The 16245-nt window shown below is 43.3% G+C and overlaps 1 protein-coding gene and 1 pseudogene across 1 annotated transcript in view; both read right to left on the bottom strand.

Moving 5' to 3' along the window:
* NOX5 (NADPH oxidase 5) overlaps positions 1-1771 on the bottom strand; it is a 45469-nt gene extending 43698 nt beyond the window's left edge. The window contains exon 1 of the mRNA XM_024232356.3: positions 922-1771. Within this exon, the coding sequence (XP_024088124.2) occupies positions 922-1041 (120 nt within the window). The 5' untranslated portion in view covers positions 1042-1771. The remainder of the gene's footprint in view (positions 1-921) is intronic.
* A 1760-nt stretch (positions 1772-3531) lies between these two features.
* LOC103892547 (broad substrate specificity ATP-binding cassette transporter ABCG2-like) lies at positions 3532-5352 on the bottom strand (annotated as a pseudogene).
* Positions 5353-16245: the final 10893 nt, after the last annotated feature.

The following is a 16245-nucleotide window of genomic DNA, read 5'->3' as shown; positions in this document are numbered from 1 at the left end:
GTCCTGGGATGCTCCCCTCAAGGCAGGGGGAGGACCCTGTGGAGCTCTAGTGTCTGACTTAATAAAACTATGAGGGGTTTACAAGTATGAGGTATAGGCAGAAGTCCGCTGTGGACTGACAACCTTGCCACCTTGCCTTGGCTTTCTTCTTCTTCCCCAGGATCCCTGGGTAGTACCTTTATCACTGTCTACTGTTCCAAATGCTCTTTGTCTTAAAATGTTTTACACCCTCCCATTTGGATGGGATTGTCTCGTTAGGCAGAACGGGATTTTTTCCTTCCCCATATTTGCTATGGGAGGAGGCGTGGCATTAGAGTTCTGAGTAGCATCCCAAGGACCATCAGGGGAGGGTCCTTCTGATTCAAGCAGGGCATTCAGATGCTCATCGGCTAGTCGCTGTCAAGGACCAGGCCACTATTCAATGCCAGTCCCGAGGACAGCTGGGAGAGGCTGGCATTTCAGGCTCAGTCTTCCCTTCTCTGCTGATGTCTCCTCTGTGTGTCAGGGCATGCAGGCTGTGTGGGGAGGGCAGGGTAGCTGTGGAGCCTGGAGGACTGGGAACAGTGTGCCACGGCAGACAGGGCTTTAATGGGTATAGACCATTGACAAGCTTATCTTGAGAGGAAGCTTAAGTCAGAGCATCAGCTCTGCCCATGAGCCTAGTGGAAATTGTGAGGTTAATCGTATTGCTTAAGATTTGACAAGCTACTGACTTCCAACTTCATGTGTTGTTTTGAAGACCCAGGAGGCCATGACTATTAAGAGGAATGGGAGGGTGCCAGAAACATCCCGCCAGCCCGCTACAAGGTGGAGACCTCAGGAACCCCAGGGAGCTCCCTTTCCCTCCTTGTAAGGGCTATGCCCTGAGAACCAGGCCACATAACTATAAATGCAGGGCTTCCACCTTGGCCCAACACTTGCCTCTTTTACATGCAGAGCTGCTTTGAATTCTTGCAGGCTGATCTCCCCATCTTCTCCCGCAATGGTCTTAAACTGCTGAGTCACCCACCGGAGCCACCTGGCATCCTCCTCGGCACTCATGGTGCTGGGAGGCAAAGGAAACAGGTTTATGGGCTTGGGGTGGCCAAAGCCTTATGAGGTCTCATTGTGGTCGCAGGGCCTCTGCCTTGCTCTAACTAGGGCCCTGAGCCTCCCTGAGTTGAATCAGGTCAATCAGTTGTGGCTGTGGATTGGAGCTTCCCACAGCCGTTTCTCCTCCTCCCTATGCCTCAGTCTCTTCCTCTTATCCTGAGTTGGCTGGCCCAGGCTTGCTTCTCTTTAGGTTCTGAAATGACAGGGCCCGAGTGAGGTGGACCCACACTGTGGGGATCAGGTCAGAGAGTGGCATGCTGCGACTGCATTAATTAACATCATGACAACAATGACTTTCCATCTTGTGTTTACACAGATCTTTACTGCTTTCCAAATATTTCCCACCACCACTACTTCCTTTGGTCTCTCTGACAGCCTGGTGGGCCAGGAGATTTTGCAGAGAAGAAATAGGCTCAGAGCAATTAGGTAACTTAGCTAAATGTATTCAGCAAGTTAGAGACAGAGATAGAGTTCAAATTCAAGTCCAGCGTTTTCTTCCATTCTGCCGCAAAGCCTCCACCCTCTGCTTAAATGCTTGTAGTACAAGATGGACCAAGTCAGGATTCAGCCCTCAGGTCTTAACTCTTCAGGCCCAGGTTGTCTTCTATGATGTCACCAGGGTACTGGCTGTCTAAAACCCTCACATATGGGCTGTCTGTACTATGATCTAAACAGAGGTGAGTGATGAAATTAGGACACTTCCGTAGCATCAGGACCCAGGAAACCAACATTGAGGCAGTGAGTGAGGAGTTACAGATTCTTGTTACTATAAATGACTCCCTGGGAGAATGGCCTTGTCTATAGCTCATGAGTGTAACATAACCCTAAATGATTTAGCTACAGTAATCCTCATTCTTTGTGGATTTTGTATTTGCAAACCTGCCTACTTCCTAAAATTGACGTGTAACCCCTGAATCAGTACTCACAGCCCATCCGTAGTCATCTGCGGACATGCACAAAGCAGTGGAAACTGAGTCACCCAATGGCTTGTTCCCCACTGAGGCTGAGCAAGGCGACAATGCCTGCCTTCTTGTTTCAGCTCTCAGACAGTAAGTGTCCTTTTCATGATCTATCTAGTACTATATTTTTCACATTTTTGTGCTTTTTGTTGGTGTTTTCACTGTTTAAAACGGCTCCCAACCATAATGTTGCAGTGCTGTCTAGCGTTTCTAAGCAAGCAAAGGCTGTACTGTGCAGTATGGAGGAAATATGTGTTAGGAAAGCTTCATTCAGGCACAAGTGACAGTGCTGTTGGCCATGAGTTCAATGTCAACGAATCAACAATACATATTTTAAAGGTGTCTTTAAATAGAAACACACATAAAACAAGGCGACTTATTGATCGTTTGACAAAAATATTGTGCCCTGAGGCTCACATGAGCCTCTCTGTATTTCCTTCTAAGAACAATGGTTCTGAATTCACTAATTCAGTGTTTGCAGTGACTTTATAGAACATAAATGAGAATTGATTTTATTTTTAAAGACTAAATAAATATTAAAAATAAATGTAATAGTTTTCACATAAGCAACTAGACAAAGAATAAAATACATATCACACAAATGTAAGTACATACTACTAAATATAAAGTCAGAAATTAAGGTATTAGAAAACCAAGAAAAGTCAAAATGATACATTTATTTCAAGTATGGAAACGGTTTTACAGATGTATGCATATAATACTTCTCCCTTATCTGTGGGGGATACTTTTTAAGCCCCTTAGTGGATGCCTGAAACTGCAGATAGTAGCAAACCCTATACAGACTATGTGTTTCCTATATAATACATACTTATGATAATGTTTAATTTGTAAATTAGCTACAGTAAGAAATTAACAATAACTAGTAATAAAATAGAACAATTATAACAATATATAACAATATACTATAATACAAGTTATGTAAATGTGGTCTCTCTCTCTGAAAATATGTGATTTTACTGTACTCACCCTTGTTCTTCTTGAGATCTGTGGATATGATAACCGAGACAGCGACTAAGTGACTGAGGAGTGGGCAGCGTGTATAGCGTGGATTCACTGAACCAAGGTGGGACAGAGCAGAAAGGCTCGAGATTTCATCAGGCTACTCAGAATGGCTGCAATTTAAAACCTATGAATTGTTGATTCTAGAATTTTTCATTGGATATTTTTGACCTTGGTTGACCATGGGCAACAAACCATAGAAAGTGGAACCGTGTATAACAGGGGGCTATACTGTCTCTCAACACTCATCAAATTATTATTTTCCTTTTTCTTTATTTTTTAAAAATTATGGTCCTATTTTTTATGTGAGGACACATCATAGTAAATTAAAGGGAAATGTAAGAATATTTTAAAAGAAATAACAATTTTAGGTAGGCAAATCAGGAAGATAACAATCAAACAAGCCACGGCTATATGATTCTTCCACAAGCCCCAGGGTAAGACATTGATGCCTGGTTTGTCAAATATTCCTTGCCAGTACATATTGGGTAGCCACAGGTATTGTTTACTATTTCACTGAGTCCTGGGCAGAAGTTTTGTTCTAAAAATTCATTAGACAGCAAAGCTGTAAAACTGGAATGCTGAAGTACTTAAACCATAACAGCCAAGATGCAATGGTTGCGAGATTTACTAATAGACCTGAAAAAACCATCATAAACACAAAAGAGATGGTCATGAGAAGCATTGCTATGGAAACCACACTGACCTGCTGCTATGGCCAGTGCCAAATAAGTCACCATCATGAGGGTAAACATCATGATGATGAAGGTGTCCACCTTTGTCTTTAATCCTAACAAGATTAGGATTATTATACAGCATTATTTTTATAATGCATGTATTATTATAGAGGTAAATATAATACTTGGTAACATCTTCCTGGTAGTAAATTAGATAACAGTTTTCCAAAGAAATAAGATGACACTCTGTAGTATCCACTAATATATTTGTGTATAAAGAGCTTCTCTAGCACAAAGAGCTCTATGACTGACACACTGCTGAAACACCGGCTGGTGGTCAAGAAGACAACCCTGGCTCTATTCAGGATTTCAGTAGAATCATTTTTTAGCCCAAAGTAAATGGCACCTATAATCAGCCTCAGTATGGTTGTGACAATTACCTGAGCTATAGAGGCCTGGGATTTACCCAGCAAGTTTTTGAATAAATGCATGGAAACCCATCTGAGAGAAGGAAGTGGCATAGGTGATCTTGAAAGCTGAGATCCTCTTCTTTTTCTTACCCTCTGAGAGTTGATCTAATTCAGCTTTTGTTTCTCTGTTGAAGGAGGAGTTGACGTAAAACTCAGCTAATTTTTCTGTGAGTGGCTTATCTCTCTTAGTGGTCTCTACGGTCTCCGTGGCTTCACAGTCTTCTTCCTCTCTGTTTAACACCACAGCAGTGAATCTCCATTAATGACACCGAGGAAGAAGTCTGCAGGGTTATTATGGAACTCACAGTGGTAACCAGTTGATGCAAAGTACCCCAAGCCCTCCTAAGCAGGCCCATGGAACATTCCTCTTCCTGAGGCCAATAAGGTGAGGCTATCAGACAACTTGAAGTTGGAATATCGAGGCTGGTGAATGGGAAGAAGATGATTGTTCATCCCTGCTTAGACATCCTTTTCGGGAGCGAAAAGGTCAGCATTTGCTGTGCTTGAGCCCAATCCAGTTGTGGGCTCATCCAGAAACAAGATGAGAGGATCAGTAATAGGCTCCATTCCTATACTAGTCCTTTTTCTTTTTCCTTCTGACACACCACAGATAAATTGAATTCTAACCTTGAAATCTGCTGCTTTATCCAGACCTAACTCTTGAATGACCATATTTATCTATTCATTTTTTTTCACGATTCATCACAGTTGTTGGAAGCTGAAGAGCTTCTGAGAACTGTAAATGTTCTCTCACTGTTGGGGTGCTCATCATGACATCATCTTGTACCATGTAACCTTAATTACACTTGAAATTGGCAGGTTGAGGTGCTGTGTTTATCAGAACATCTCCAGATAGTCCATGTGGGTCTTTCCTTGAAACTAGGACATCTAATAATGCCTCCACTTGTGGGTCCCAGAATGGCATTGAGGCCAGGTTTCAGGATCCCATTGATATTCAATTGTATTTCTTTCTCAACTGGTTTTTGACCATGTAGAAAGCTGCTCTTCACTTTTTCTTGATAACAGATGTTATGAAAGCACAGCTCTTTCAGTAAATGCTTTCAGGTCTTTGGAGGTCATCTTGGGTAAGCCATTGATGTTTCCTTGTGACATTGGGACATTACTGGAAGACATCTGGAGAGTTTCTGCCTTTCTTTCCAGATACACACTCTCAGAGCAAATGGCTTTCACTATTTACTCACTCTGCTTAATAGCACTTGGATTTAACCAAAGTTTCCAGTCTCAGGATCCATGTGCTCAGAGGCAGAACATTGACAATCATTGATATAAATGTTGAGATGAGTCAGCTGGACCTTCCAAACAAACCCTAAAGAAGCAGCTTCCACTTAATAATGCCACCAAGCATGTGCACTGTGCTTTCTAAATCACGAAGAGCTTTCACAAATTCTCCCAGGCTCCTCTCCAGGCTGCCTCCTTCCATGTCAAAGTATCCATTTTAAATATGCAGATTATGGTACATCAATTATGCCTCAATATAGTGAAAAACAAGTTGGTTTTTTGAAAAAACTAAGAAGAAAAGCATGATTAAGGATAAAAGAGAGAACAAAACCCCCAAATATACATTAATACTGAGAAAGGCAATAGAACTACAGATAAGGAAAGGGCTACTGAAATATCAGAGTACTGTGTGCAAATGTTTGGTGGATTTAGAGAAATGAATTACCTCCCAAAGAAGGTAACAATCTGAACGGACCAATAATTATTTAAGAATTCAAAATGGCAGTTAGGCCGGGTGCGGTGGCTCACGCCTGTAATCCCAGCAATTTGGGAGGCCGAGGCAGGCGGATCATGAGGTCAAGAGATCGAGACCATCCTGGCCAACATGGTGAAACCCCGTATCTACTAAAAATACAAAAATTAGCTGGGCGTGGTGGCGCATGCCTGTAGTCCCAGCTACTCGGGAGGCTGAGGCAGGAGAATCACTTAAACCCAGGAGGAAGAGGTTGCAGTGAGTCGAGATCACAGATGCCATCTCAAAAAAAAAAAAAAAAAAGAATTCAAAAGGGCAGTTAAATGTTAACCATTGAAAATAATGTCAGGGCCAGCTTGTTTTTAGAGCTGAGTTCTATCTAATCTTCAAAGAATGATAAACCCAATGGTAAACCATCTTAGATCATAGAAAGAGATAGTAAGATTCCCAATTCATCTTACAAAGCAAGCATTACCCAAATCCAATGAAAAGAGCATACAAAAAGGAAATTCTATACAAGTTTAACTTATACAAAGCTTTAACTAAAATATAACCGAATTAAATCTAGAAGTTTACTTTAAAAAAAAAAACAACCCAACCTTAGTTTAGTTAGAACCTAATTAGTTAGTTAGAACTTAGTTTAGTAATGTAAGGATGGTTCATCATTAAGACACCTATCAGTACAACTTTTGATATCAACAGATTAAAGAAGAAAAAGTTTTTATTATGTCAATAAATGCTAAGGAAGCACCTGATAAAGTTCAACATTCATTCTTAATTAAAACTATAAGAAAAATGGGAGGAAATTACCTAAACATAGCATAGATGTTTACAAACTGGTAATTTTCTCTCTTGTTCTATGACATTCGCAATGTTTATTTAGTTTCTCTAGTTTAATGCATTAAATTCAATCTCCAAATACTAGGTATTAGTGATGGCTAGTGTCTGGGCTCAAGGGAAATAGACCAAAATCAATGATCTATATCTATCTATATTTATATGCATATAAAAATTGATATCTATATCTATATATATATTCATATTTATTTACATCTTTACCATCTATCTTTTTAGCCAAAGCAGTTACAAATGGAAATTTTTAAAAATCGTATTTACAATTGTTATTAAAAGTTGGATAATTAAATAAATGCTTTTGGCAAAATGACTGTCTACACAGAAGAAAATAATTAGATAACTACAGTATACTATTTTATTTACATTTTCTGATCAAATTATAAATACCTAAATGTAAAAATACATAAAATAATGAGAATTAGCAGAAATTATAGGAAATTGTATCATCTTTAAGTAGGGGCACAAGATGGGAATCCCAAAAACATTAAGGAAAATGATCTGTAGATCTGCATATGTAAAAATTAATTTCTGCATAATAGAAGACAATACATTCAAAAGGCAATAGGCTGAAGGAAAATATTTGCAATAAGCATGATGGAATGGTCACACCTCTTATAAAATAATAACAACTAAAAGGGCAACCATAACAGTTAATGCTTTTATTAGGTATTGATAAATTGCAGCTGTGTTAGTGTTTTTTTAACATAGAAATCCTGCAAGTTTGATAGAAGCAAAAACAAACAGAAACCAGCAATGGAAAGTAGCAAAAGAAATAAAAGGACAGTTCATAAGCGAGAACTTATATTGGTTGATAAACATTTGAAAAGATATTCAATTCACTTCTCATGCCTGGGGAAACGGGATTTATAACAATTATATCTTTTGTAGTTGGGGGAAGAGGTATCAGAATACCAAAAATTCAAAAGATTGGTAATATCCAATGTAAATAGTGCTGGTGAGAACATGAATTGTACAATCTTTCAGACAATTCAATTTTTAGGAATGTATCCTACAAAAATAAAAGTGTTATTACATAATGGCCCATATCCATCATCCACCCCTGTGTACTAGATTGCCATTGGAAACAGCTAAGCCTGCCCACGTTATCTATAATAGGTGTGAATCGATTTGAATAAATACAGTAGCATTGTGTGGAAGGGAATCACCAGGCTGTCAGCACTGGGCCTTAAAGAGGCAGGACTGGAGGGGAGAAAGAGGATTTCAGTTCTGTGTTGCTTTATGCCTCAGTATGATTGATCTGATGGTATCCATGAGCGTATACCATTCTTGTGATGATCTTTGAAAACTCTTTATTTTGAGATAATTATGGATTCACATACAGGTATGAGCAATAATGTAGAAATTCCTTTATTCTGTTTCTCCCAATTGTAATATCTCATAAAATTGTAGTACAATATCACAAAGAGGATACTGACATTGATAGAGTCAAGATACAGAACTTCCCGCCACTACAAGACTCTCTCAAGTTGCCGGTTCACAGCCACACCTACATCCCTCCCTCTGCCCCCTTCCATGGCGGGTGGGCAGTGGGCAAAGTCCTCACTCTCCACTGGGCCTCCTCTGACCGTCCCAGTTGGGAGGAGAAGGGAGTACCTCGTTACTGCCAGGTACGACAATTAAAAAGCAAGCAAGGCCGGGGGTGGTGGCTCACACCTGTAATCCTAACACATTGGGAGGCTGAGGCAGGAGGACTGCTTGAGTTAAGGAGTTTGAGACCAGCCTGCGCAACTTAGTGAGACCTCATCTCTACAAAAATTTAAAAAATTAGCCAGGCATGATAGCATGCACCTATGATCCCAGCTACTCTAGAGGCTGAGGTGGGAGGATGGCTTGAGCCTAGAAGGTCGAAGCTAAAGTGAACTTTAATCGCACCACTGCACTCCAGCCTGGGCAACAGAGAACCCATCCCTTATAACATAAATAAAATAAAATAAAATAAAAAATAAAAAGCAAGCAAACAAAAAATCCCTCTCCATCCCCTGACCTTTAATCCTGCACCATCAGTGAGTTCTGGCCCGGGATGTGGCTCCCCAGGGCAGCTTCTCCAAAAGGTGATATCAAGGGTGTTACTGGCCTCTTATCCCCCAGCAAATTAATACCTTAGTAAAACAAACATTTTACACAGCACGACCTCATCCCAGAACACACCTGTGAGGCAAGTGGCTCAACAGGTACAGCCCACTGATCAGATGAGAACCCGCCCTCTGAAGCACGGTTCCCAGCTTTGGGGGTCCAGTAACACAAAAGAGTCTTGTGGGGGTGGGGGTGGGGGTGGTCTTCACTTGGTGGGAGAGGTGCACTGTCAGCCTCTCCCTAGGTTGTGTCCCAGCTAACTGTAATTCCCTATCAGAGCAGCATTTTCTAGGTTAAAATAAGGGGTTATGGAGACCAAGCTTTCATCATTCAGGTAAAGCCTCCAGGTAGCAGGCTTCAAAGACAACAGAGTGTAAATGTTTCTTATCAGACTTAAAGAGTCTGTTGCTGGCTCACACTAACTCCGCAAGCTGCCTCTCACCTGCCTGCGCAAGTCCCAGATCCCCAGGCCTGGCCTTGCAGCCTCCTTGCCCATTCTCCCTGCCAATCCCTAGGAATCCCACCTGCTGCTTGTTCCTCTTTCTCTGAAACCCAAATGGGAGTTGGAGTTTCCCTAGAATGCCTGAGCAATCGGCGCCTCTGGGGCTCCATGAGTGCGGTCCATGAACCACCCACAATTGCATCACCTCAAGAGTTGAAAGTGCACGTTCTCTGCAGCCCCAGATCTTCAGGACCAGAAGCTCTGAGGACTGGGCCCTGGGAGTGTGAATTTTAGCAAGCATTCTCAGAGCCACTGGTATTACTGAGTGAAAAGAAAGCCTCAGACAGTACTTCCATGGTTTTCTAAAGTGCCTCGTGCCTGCTGGGTGATCCTGTGCCAGTTATTTGACCTCTCTGTTTCTCTCTGTTTGACCTCTTTATAGGCATGTGTCTTATGCTATATATGTGTGGCATGTATTTGTGTGTGTGTGTGTGTGTGTGTGTGTGTGTGTATAAAATATACCAACAAAGAGTCAAACTATAAAATACTTGAAGATACTTAATTCTGAGCCAAATACGAGTGACCAGTGGCCTGTGACACAGCCCTCAAGATATCCTGAGAACATATACCCAAGGCTGTTGGGTCACAACTTGGTTTTGTACATTTTAGCGAGACATAAAACATCAATCAATACATGTAAGTTGTACATTGGTTCTGTCCAGAAAGGTGGGACAGCTGGAAGCAGGGGCTTCCAGGTCTTAGGTAGATTCAAAGATTTTTCTGATTGGCAACTGGTTAAAAGAATTAAGGTTTTGTCTAAAGACTTAGGAATGTCTGGTCAGCCGCAGTGGCTCACGCCTGTAATCCCAGTACTTTGGGGGGCAAGACAGATGGATCACTTGAGGTCAGGAGTTCGAGACCAGCCTGTTCAACATGGCAAAACCCCATTTCTACTAAAAATACAAAAATTAGCCTGGTGTGGTGGCATGCACCTGTAATCCCAACTACTTGGGAGGCTGAGGCATGAGAATTGCTTGAGCCCAGGAGGTGGAGGTTGTAGTGAGCCAAGATCACACCACTGCACTCCAGCCTGGGTGACAGAGTGAGGCTCTGTCTCAGAAAATAAATAAATAAATAAATAAATACTTAGGAATTTCTATGTTAAAGTAAGGGGTTATGGAGACCAAGGTTTCGTCATTCAGGTAAAGCCTCCAGGTAGCAGGCTTCAAAAACAATAGAGTGTAAATGTTTCTTATCAGACTTAAAGGGTTTGTTCTATCAGTAATCCCACAAGGGAGGAGAGTATAATGAGGCATGTCTGGTCCCTCCTTCCCATGATGGCCTGAACTCGTTTTTCAGGCTAACTTTGGAATGCCCTTTGCTGAGAGGAGGGGTCCATTCAGATGGCTGAGGGGCTTAGATTTTTATTTTTGGTTTACAAACATATATTTTAGTGTGTGTATGGATGTGTGTATATATACGCATATGTCATATATGCTTTAGTGTGTATGTGTATGTGTGTGTGTGCATGCATGCTTCAGTTTCCTCGTTTATTAAAAGCATTAGTGATAGCTCACCTTGCAGAGTTGTGACAGGGCATAGGACATCTGTCTAGCGCATGATGATTAGGTATGTACACCTTTCTTCTCTTTTTCATGCCTATTAACTCACTTCACTTTCCAAGTCAGCAAGTCCTAGATGGATTCCCATTTCCCAGAGGGAGCACAGACAGATGTCCTCCTAGGGCCCCTGCATTGACTTGGGGCAGAGCCAGGCCTAAGTCCCAGGCTTCAGACTCCTCAGGTTCTTCGTGCGGACCACCTGTCCAGGTCCTCACTCTCTCCTCACCTATAAATGTGTGGTCCTAGAGAGTCACTGGAACTGCAGGCAGCAAGGAGGGTGCTCCAGGCAGCCCCTGCCAGAGGCCAGTCCAAAGCCCCCAGGGCCCAGCTCGCTGTGGAGGAGGCGGGTGAGATGAGGCATTGAGAGAACCTGTAGCTGGGAGTGTCAAAGGCCAGGGCAATGCCCCCGCCCAGCCTCCCACTGAGATAGGCCAGCTCCTGCATGCTCCCAGGCAGGGGCTCCAAGCCCTCCAGTGTGCCAGGCACTTTATTTAGTGTATTGGCCCCTTCTGTCTTTGGTGCAGTCCAGTGAGGTAGGTATTATTACTATCCCTGTGTACCAGAAGCAGCCCACAGCTGGAAAGGAGGAAGGGAGCTTCCCACCAGACCTTCTCATCCCTCGTGGCTTCAACATCAGCCAAGGAGCCTCTTTTAAGAGCTTCCTAGTTTTTTTCACACCAGCCCCAGAGAACTACTGTCCCGGGCCCAGCCCCACACACTTCTCCCCACCACCCCCCAACAATGACTCTGCTTCAACCTTCACTGATGGGCGCTCACTGCCTGTGCAGACACCAAGCTTCGAGTGCCTGCTTCTCATGTTCCTGAGCTGAAGCCGGCTTCCCATCACTGCTCCCCAAGACACTCATGCCTCCCACTGACTTCTAGCCACCCTTTAGTGGTTTCAAGACAGCCCTCCGCAGCCCAAAAGGGCACTCACCTAACGACTAGTGGTTTGCAAACTGCAATATGTTCTTGCCAGAAACATGAGAGCTTGTAAAAATGTGCATTCTGATTCACCAACCTTGAGGGGGGGCAGGAATCTGCACATTTCACCTGCACCCCAGATCTTGTGACCTAGATCTTGTGACCCAGATGGGTGACCCACCCATGCACCTGGAGAAATGCTGCCCTGGGGGTTAAACAGCCTCCACTTTCTTCACCTCTCGGGACCCTCAGGAAGGCATTCCACAAAGCAGAGAGAATTCTGGAAAAAAAGGCTGCATGCAAGTGCTAACGCAGGGAAGGCAGGGAGGAGGTATCTGCTGTTCACCTCCCACTTCTCAGAAACAAGATCAGTGTGGTGGGCCTGTGCAAGGGGACAGGTAACTCTGGGAAGGGGCTGAGAAGAGACTGGGAGAGCCAGGGTGATCTAGGTGGTGAGGGAAGAGGGAGGGAAGGAAGGGGAACAATGTGCTCACCAGAGGCCAGAAGTTACCCCAGGAGACCAGGATTTTAGGTCCAGCCTCTCTTTGCACCAGCTGAATTACCAGCCCACAAGCATCTCTCCAACAAAGGGCTATGACAACCAAATGAGATGCTGTTTGGAAAAGTACAACTGGAAAGCATTGTACAAATGCTGGGTATTGCTATTACACTGACTTGACCAGTTCTTTATTTTAGGCAATAATAGAGCTCAGATCTTCTGACTTCTGCCCAAGGCAGACACAGTCACCTTTTGTAGATCCCACAAAGGCAAATAACCCCACCGTCCCTTGTCCCTGGCATGGAAAGCTGGACTAATGAGCCACTCACCCTCTACAGCCTTCTGTCTGGGCTGGGTCTCCAGACGTGTTCATCTTCTCCTGTCTTCTAGATCACAGGTCCCAGAAAGACTGCTGTCCACAGAGCTGTCTGCACTGTGTAGCCACCTCCCTGACTCCTCCTCTTCCTGACTCCTAAAGACATGCTCACACCCACAGTCCCTCATAAAACTGGTGGCTGAGTTGGTCTAGAAAAATCCCAACCAGGAAGCATAGAATGCAATGGGGCAAGAGTTTTATTAGGAAGGATGAGCTGTCTTCCATCCGGCCCAGTATCTTCTCTTTCCTTTCCTCAAAAATACTATAGTGAAGCTAGGTTATCTAGGAACATACTGTGAAAAAAATCACCAACAACTCCAGGCAGGCCCTGCTTATAAGTCAAGCAAGACTTCGCCAATAACAATAATATCAATTATCAACAAAAATGTTTAAGCACTTACTCTGAGCCATGCACTGTGCTAAGAACTACTGCTCAGTTTAATTCGTAACACAGCCCTGTCTGGTGGTTGTTGGCATCATTCTATTGATTAGGGAAGTGAAACAGAGAGGTGAAGTAATGTGTCCAGTGGGCTCAGCACAAATTTTACAACTACATTGGGCGGACTGTGGAGATTGTACAGTTAACCACCCATGGAGCTATACTCAGTCTCAACATATTGTGTAAAACTATATTGAAACAGTCACCTGCAGAGGTTCCTAGCCCATAGAGCCTGGGAAAAAAAGTGGGACCTGCAAGCTATTTTGTTTTAAACTTAAGGGAAATTGTATAATTACTTAGGTAATACTGCTCTGCGATTAAAATTCAAAGTGTTTATACTTTTTCTTTTGCCTGGAAAGAGATCAGCTCTGGCTGATAACCCTGGTCATCTGGTGCAGATTGAGATGTCCTAGTGGTGATTTTAGATGTCTCTGGTTAATTTCCAAAATCAGGGAAATGATTAGTTATCATTATGGTTTTGTTTTAAAGCAGAGTGCTACAAGAAATTTCTCCCAGTATGTGGCTCATGGTGGGGGTACCCTAAAGGGATCCTTTGGTGCTGGCCATGTCAAGTCTTCTGAACCAGCAGGGCTCACTGGAAGCCCCTTTGCTGTCACTCACATATTTTTCTACCCACAGGCTCAGCCAGTTCTCATTTGTTTGGGGCCAGTCCCAAGACAAGTTCTACAGAATTTCAGTGATCTTTTGGTTATCTCTGGAAATGGGGTGCTCCCATGCCTGGATAGCAGCAATTTTGGAGGCTACTTTGACTGTTTCACTAGTTTCCCCGGCAAAGTAAAGAGAGAAACACAAACACATTCCATTAAATCAGTTCAGGAATAATATGTAGGAAATAGAAAATTCTTTTGAGGAAATAAGCCAAGCAGTAAATATGAATTATACTTTCAAGTTATGGCCAGTTAAGGGAAAAAAGCAAGAATGAGAAGATGTGAGACAGAGCTGCTGGTACCCACTGTAATTGTAACTATCTGTGTGTGTCTCTTTCTGTCCCTCTGGACTGTGAGCCCCTAAAGGCAAGATCTGTGCCTCATTAGTTTTGAATCCCAGGAAACTAGCACAGTGCCCACTATATCATGGGCATTCCATGTATGTTTGTGGAATGAATAAACCTGCCTCAATTCAACAAATACTTAGGAAACACTATATGCCAGGCCCTGATTGTATATACAGAGACAAGTAAGATAATCCAGCATGGTAAATGAAGATACAGAAGTGTGTTGTGAGACAGCACTGGGAAGGGAGAACCGAGAAGACTTCCCAGTGAAAGTGACTGATCTGTAGTGGGTTTTAGAACATGAGTAGGAGTTTGCCAGGTGGAAACGGAAAAGGACATTCTGGGCAGCTGGAAGATAGTATAGAAAGGCATGAAATGAGAATGCATTCTGTGTCCTGGGAACTATAAGCAGTTCAGGTAATGACCTGGAGATGCACACATTTGAAAGCAGAACTGGAGCAGGGAGCAGGAGTCAGGTCATAACAAATTTGGCAGGAAGAGAGCTAAAGGCCTAGGATTACCTAGGAGCTAGGAAGCCAGTAAGCAATGCTAAGCAATGGAGCAACACATCAATACTTGCCGAAGTTCTGACAACAATCTAGTTCATATCCCAGTATCTGGACAAAATGCAAGTTTTTACAAGGGAAGTAATACACATGAAAAAAAAATTTTTTTTTTGAGACGAAGTCTCACTCTGTTGCCCAGGCTGGAGTGCAGTGGCATGATCTTGGCTTACTGCAACCTCCGTGTCCTGGACTCAAGCGATTTTCCTGCTTCAGCCTCCCTAGTAGCTGGGATTACAGGAATGCACCACCAGGCCCAGCCAATTTTTGTATTTTTAGTAGAGGTGGGGTTTTACCATGTTGGGCAGACCGGTCTCGAACTCCTGACCTCAAGTGATCCACCTGCCTCAGCCTCCCAAAGTGCTGGGACTACAGGCGTAAGCCACCGCACCTAGCCAGAAAATGTATTTTTAAAAGCGTCTTTTTTCTAACAAAACTTTTGGAAGGAGAGATTTTTTTCTCTCAATGACACTTTTTTATAATTACACAAATTATAAACATTAATTATTAGGCCAAGGCTTGTGGATCGCTTGAGCTCAGGAATTCGAGACCAGCCTGGGCAACATGGCAAAAACCCATCTCCACCAAAAATACAAAAACATTAGCTGGGTGTGGTGGTGTGCACCTATAGTTCCAGCTACTCAGGAGGCTGAGATGGGAGGATCGCTTGAGCCCAGGAGGCAGAGGCTGCAGTGAGCCAAGATCACACCACTGCACTCCAGCCTGGGTGACAGAGTGAGACCCCATCTTGATTTTAAAAAATAATTATTATTATTATTATTTAAAAATTAGAAAAAAAGCCTAAAAGCACAAAAAAAAAAGAGTAAAAATCGGTGTAATCCACTCACCCAGATTAAAATCACTGCTAAAATGGAATGTTTGTTTATTTCTAGTTGCGTGCAGAAGGTAGCCCAGCATGGGATTCAGAGTGGGGTTGTGTCTGACGAGCTCACTTGCCTGAGCTAGTTTGCCTTGTTGAGGCCTATTTGCCACTGATGAGGAAGCTGGATTGGGGGGCTTCAGATGGTTCCTGGGGAGCAAGGGAGAGTGTGGGTCTCTTCTCCAGCTTTGCCCTGTAACTCTGATCTGAGACCCTGAAGAAAGAAGGTGGGGGGCTCTCCCTAATTTTGCAGGGAATTTGGTGTGGTTCTGGTATTATTTGGCTATTCAGGGGTCATGAATTTTGGAGGCCCAGGAGAGGGCCCCTGCACTGGGAGGTGCTTTCCAAAGAGACACAAACTATGGGGCAATGGAAGAAGAGATCCCCTCCAAAGGCTGTCAGAATGACCGGATGTGAGTGGCCGGCTTGTGAGTGCCTGTGAGGTGCCTACCCAAGAAACAGCTGGGGAGAACTGGGAGTTGGCTGAGGGAGCCTGAGACCCTGCAGTCAGCCAAAGGGGTGCTAATGTCCCTTCCTTCACACCCACAAGCTGGAGCCAGAAAAGTAAGAAGTGATCACTTGGGACTTCTGGTTGAGATGCATCAAG

The sequence above is a fragment of the Pongo abelii genome, chromosome 16, assembly GCF_028885655.2.
Source record: "Pongo abelii isolate AG06213 chromosome 16, NHGRI_mPonAbe1-v2.0_pri, whole genome shotgun sequence".
Classification (NCBI taxonomy): Eukaryota; Metazoa; Chordata; class Mammalia; order Primates; family Hominidae; genus Pongo; species Pongo abelii.
The sequence above is the reverse complement of the archived record's forward strand: the minus strand, read 5'-3'. Positions and strand labels throughout refer to the sequence as shown.